This window comes from Salvelinus fontinalis, chromosome 35, assembly GCF_029448725.1.
Source record: "Salvelinus fontinalis isolate EN_2023a chromosome 35, ASM2944872v1, whole genome shotgun sequence".
NCBI classification, from domain to species: Eukaryota; Metazoa; Chordata; class Actinopteri; order Salmoniformes; family Salmonidae; genus Salvelinus; species Salvelinus fontinalis.
The window spans coordinates 25,710,877-25,715,833 of record NC_074699.1 but is presented as its reverse complement, the minus strand read 5'-3'; the positions used below and the strand labels follow the sequence as shown (position 1 = coordinate 25,715,833).

The 4,957-nt window shown below is 37.9% G+C and overlaps 1 protein-coding gene across 2 annotated transcripts; it reads left to right on the top strand.

The window, feature by feature from the left end:
• Positions 1–2,141: 2,141 nt before the first annotated feature.
• Positions 2,142–4,351, top strand: LOC129834620 (60S acidic ribosomal protein P2-like). Of its 2 annotated transcripts, XM_055899787.1 has the most exons (6): positions 2,231–2,251; positions 2,766–2,810; positions 3,026–3,149; positions 3,299–3,347; positions 3,579–3,674; positions 4,233–4,351. In XM_055899787.1, exons 3-6 carry the CDS (start codon positions 3,027–3,029, stop codon positions 4,307–4,309), a joined length of 345 nt encoding a protein of 114 aa, XP_055755762.1. In that variant the 5' UTR covers positions 2,231–2,251; positions 2,766–2,810; position 3,026; the 3' UTR covers positions 4,310–4,351. The 2 variants fall into 2 exon arrangements, with proteins under 2 accessions (XP_055755761.1, XP_055755762.1); XM_055899786.1 differs by lacking the exon at positions 2,766–2,810 and having other exon boundaries at positions 2,142–2,251.
• The last annotated feature ends 606 nt before the right edge of the window (positions 4,352–4,957 follow it).

Here is a 4,957-nt window from a genome sequence, read left to right as displayed (position 1 = left end):
TTTTTAACTTCGTGCTGATGTTTTTACTGTCTTACAAGCTTTAAAAAAAGATTTTGCTGTCTCATAAAATATTCATCAACTTCTAGCTTTTGCATCCCATGAATCATTTAGAGCATTCAAATGTGTAGGTTTTCAGTGGACTGGGAGAAGGCTTACTAAGCACAGCATCTGTCTTTTGAAATTCAGATAACCTTTTCCCCTTATGACAGTAAGGGGGGACAGTATACAATTTTGAGACCTGAGGCAAACCTGACATTTTAAATATTTCAAAAGAGCAATAAGTCAGAACCTTTCGAAACCAGAGGGGTATTTCATGAACAGGGTCAGTGGATTTTGAGATTCCCCAAGAAAGCTGCATTCCCATAGCCATTTTTTTCTCATTTCTTTGAGTTATTTTGCACTATTCACACTTCAAAGGTGTGGCCAACTCACTCAAGGTGGGTTTACAGTAGGTCGGCCAACTTGTCGCAGCGACGACACATGCCATTGTTGTCCAACACAAACTGACGTTTCCAAAAAGCATAAATGAGAAGAAGACAATTGCACTACCACCAGCATGGTTGTTTGAAATAGGGTGCTACCTGCTATCTTTCAATGCGAGTAAACCCATTATTGAATGGCATGCATTAAAAAAATGCATGTTATCTCCTGGTATGTGAAACCCACCTTCATTAATACAGTTCAAAATAAAGACCAATAACGTTGCTATGCTGTTGCTAAGCTGTGGTTGAGTTAACAAAGCCATATTTTTGGTTGCTGACTTATAGGTTTGAATGATATACTTGTTGACCTATAAAATTAGGTACATGTCCCATTTGGTGAACTATCCCTTTAAGATGGGAACTTAATTTGGTATCACTGATTTGAATTCCAGATATGTTATTTTTCACCTGAATAGTATAGTTTGTATTTTAATTTTATGGTCACTTGTGAATGTACTGTATAATTCCAGTTATATTGATTAAATAGATTTTACGTTTTTGCTGAATTTAATCAAATGTATTCATCTAAATCATGAAACATTTAGTATTTCCTTCACTCTAAAGTTTTCTTCACTTCATAAAGAAAATATTCTATGTTCTATTCATACTTTTAAACAGATGTGTAAAATAATCAAAGGCTTAACAGATTTGGCACCCAATAGCAAGTTGGTTACGTGTCGGCTTGCCCCTCAGATTTGGCACCCAATAGCAAGTTGGTTACATGTCGGCTTGCCCCTCTACCTTGACAATTCCTAGAGCTTTGTGAAACACCCCTCAGGTTTCTACCCTCTTATATTTTGGAAGGGTCAATAAAATATTTTTCTAAGTGTTTTCTTTTGATATTTTAATTTTTTACAAAGGATTTTCATGAGAAAAAAAATCCTGAAATTATTTGTATTCCTTTTCTGACTGTTATATTCTTGTTTTGAGTACCAAGACCAAACTTGCAACTTTTATGAGAACTATTTGATATGATGTTGAATGTTTGCTTGTTTTGGACTGTTAGGTCTACTTACAAAATGTGCTGCTCTCAGTTTATTCTGTCCATTTGTATTGTGTTACATTGATGTGGATGTATATAATTATTTAGATCAAAATGATTTAGATCCAAAAACTGCACAAAATAAATTATACCATGAAGAAAAAAAAAATTTGCTTATTTTTTTATTCTCAACTTACTATTACCATCACTTTTATTGTGTATTTCCTTTAACAATTGTAGTTTTAACATCCTTTTTGTTTAGGAGGCCCACGTTTTTAGTTTGATACCAAATTTTGATGATGCCATATTATGTCATATTGCCAGAGGCAAGAATGGTACTCTAGTAAGGGCTCTGTGCCGTTTCATAGAGTATGGCACTTTGTTGGTACTAATGTAGTCTAAATTATGTGTCTGTTCTAAGGTCACAGCACAGTCCCAGCTCCATCTGTCCCGTTATTGACCACTGAGAGTCAATGGCACTTTGCTGGACTGAACAGTGGCCCAATTACTTACATGCGGCGTATTATTATCACCAGGTAGTGATTCCAGTTTCCCTAAATGTGTTTTTTTCTGACATTTTTTATTGGGTTGACGCCGCCCGGCCGCCGGACCATCTCCTCACTTCGCCTTGCAAATCAAGTCCATCCTGTTGGAATTTTCTCCTCCAATCAAAATTAATTTGATTTCCCCGCCCATCACGGGTTTTTCCGTTTACCCCCTGCCTTGGAACTTTCTTTCCGCCTGTGCAAATCTCGTCGTGAACACGCATCTGCCTTCTCAGTGTCAAGTGAGTGTCTTTTAAAGGCAATTTAGTATATACACACCCAGTGAAAATAAGTCCAACACGACACCATAACGTAGGCATTCCCTTCAAATATTTGTCTTACCCCTAACCTAAAATTGGACAGCAAATAACGTATTGGAGAGAAGCATGCTAGCCAGTTAGCTTGCTACCTAATAGCCATGACATATCACCATGTGTACTCGCTCTCACTATTGCCTCAAAGAAACAAGGCCCAAAACTATAGCTAGCTCAGTGATTGGTAACATTATTCACTAGCGAGGTTTTCAATGCCACATCTTCATATTCTGATTGAAGAAATAACAGTTATCAGTGACAACCTCACTAACTTGGAACTTAGTGGACAGTGCGCTAGCAAGCTCGGCTAACTGGCTAATTTGCTAACCTCAGTTATCTAGCCAACGTTACCTAGTTAGCTAATCTAACAGATGTTTTGAGTAAGGTAACGAGTCCTAGTGTTTGGTAAAGATGCCCAACAAACGTATTATTTCTCACTTAGATTCTGGAGAAGGTGTATAAATATCACTCTTGAAACAAATGCAAAGTAGGTATTTATAGGCCTAGCTACTTGATGATCTGTGAGTATGACATGGATAATTGTTTCTGCAGGTTATAGGATTATACTGCGACTTTCCCTTTGAGACGCATGTGTACTACTTGTAATTGTCTAAAGTAACTTAACTGTATTGCATATTTTTTTTAATGCCTTGTTTTTTTTTTGTCATATGATGTATAACTACATCATGACCTATATTGCAGAATGCGTTACGTTGCTGCATACCTGCTCTCTGCCCTCGGTGGTAATGCCAGCCCACAGGCTGCGGACATCAAGAAGATCCTGGAAAGTGTTGGCATTGAGGCTGACAAGACACGCATGGAGAAGGTATCCTTAATAACACATGTTTTACCTTATCTCACTGTTGAGTAAAAGAAACGCACAACTTGTGTGTTCTGAAAGTTGAGGTCAAACAGAAAACATGCTTGCAATTTCTATGGACCACTAATTTATGACCCCTTTTTTACCCCCTTCAGGTCGTCACTGAACTCAGTGGCAAAAATGTGGAGGAGGTGATTGCCCAAGGTGAGTTGCAGAACTGTCAATGCATAATGAAAAGTCACTGAAGAGAACATCTACTTAAAATTAGAACCTGAAATGGTCATTCTGGACTAAGCACACTGGTGGTTTAATCTGCTAGAAATTTGCTTTGAAACTCTAGCAAGGCTTATCTGCCACTGTATTAGTGTTATTAGTTATTGGTATATACAACAATATAGTTGTAATTAAATCAGTTAACTGTAATTTCTCTGACAGGCTATGGTAAACTGGCCAGTATGCCAGCCGGTGGTGCTGTGGCAGTGGCCAGCTCAGGTGGAGCCGCTGCTGCTGGAGCAGCTGCCCCCGCTGCAGGTGAGCATACATCAGAGCCCACATGAGTGTTCTAGATCCTTGTCAAGTTGACCTTTTGGATTAACATCATTTTTCATACCAAACTGGGCTTAATGCCTTCTAATGGGGTGTTAAGTTATAGATATTGATGTGTGGGTCAGCTCAATATCTATTGGGCACTTGGTTAGGCAAGCTAAAGCTTATTTGCCTTTACTAAATACATGGGAAATGTTATAGTAATGACCAGAACGGTCTCAATGCAAATAGCATTAAAACAGTTTCATTGCTAAATGCATGGATTTTTTAATTGGCGTGGATCATTATTTTTATTACATCAAGGCTGGTAGAATGGGACCGTTTTAAAAACAGCAGGTCAGTTTCAGATTGATAAATGGCTGATCAGCGCATTACTAGTTCATAAAGGGTAGTTTATTTTGTTTATGAACATGTATTTTGGTAAACTGTTTATTATATTACTTTCACTATAACTAGCTTTGAATATCTCTGTTTTCAGACAATGTATTTGGTGAAGATATTTGGTGAAGGTATTGTTAATTGATTACTGTGATCTCTTTACAGCTGAGGAGAAGAAGGAAGAGAAGGAGGAGTCTGAAGAGGGATCTGATGACGACATGGGATTCGGCCTGTTCGACTAAACTTGTTAAAAATCTGAAATAAATTTTGTGGAAAAGGCAAAATGTACCGTGTATTTTCTGCATTGGGTATTTTGCTTAATGAAAGGAAACTTTTTTGTTTTTCCGTCTGGACACAGTCAGGCGCTGAAGCAGTTGGGTGCTGCATAGCCCTTGATCATGACTGTTCCATTACATTACACAAGTCATTGGATGAGGGTTCCCTCTACTGGGGAATTTTGTTACGAGCCCTGGATGCTCAGTTTGAACATTACCACACATTACCTGCGGCAGTGTTTTGGAAGCAAAAGGACCTTATCTTTCATATCAGATAGAAATGTAATAAAAAAGGATGTGTTCCCACACAAACATACAGTATCTCCATGTTACAGTGTGTTTACAGAAAACAGATTGAAGTTAGTCTACTCACTACCTGTGCTAATTGGCCATCTGTGTCTCCTAACGTGTGTAAATGGACCCTACAAAAGGGTTGTCACTGGAAAAATACTATTGGCTGCAACTGTTAACTACAGCAAGTGTATTTAGCATTTGTGAAATTATTTTGGGATATGAAAGTAGGGATTTATGTTTATAGAATTGTACCATAATTGAGAATCGATTCAGGTTTAGATGGAGTATTTGGCTGTTTAGGCTTCCAGAGCCACATCGCCT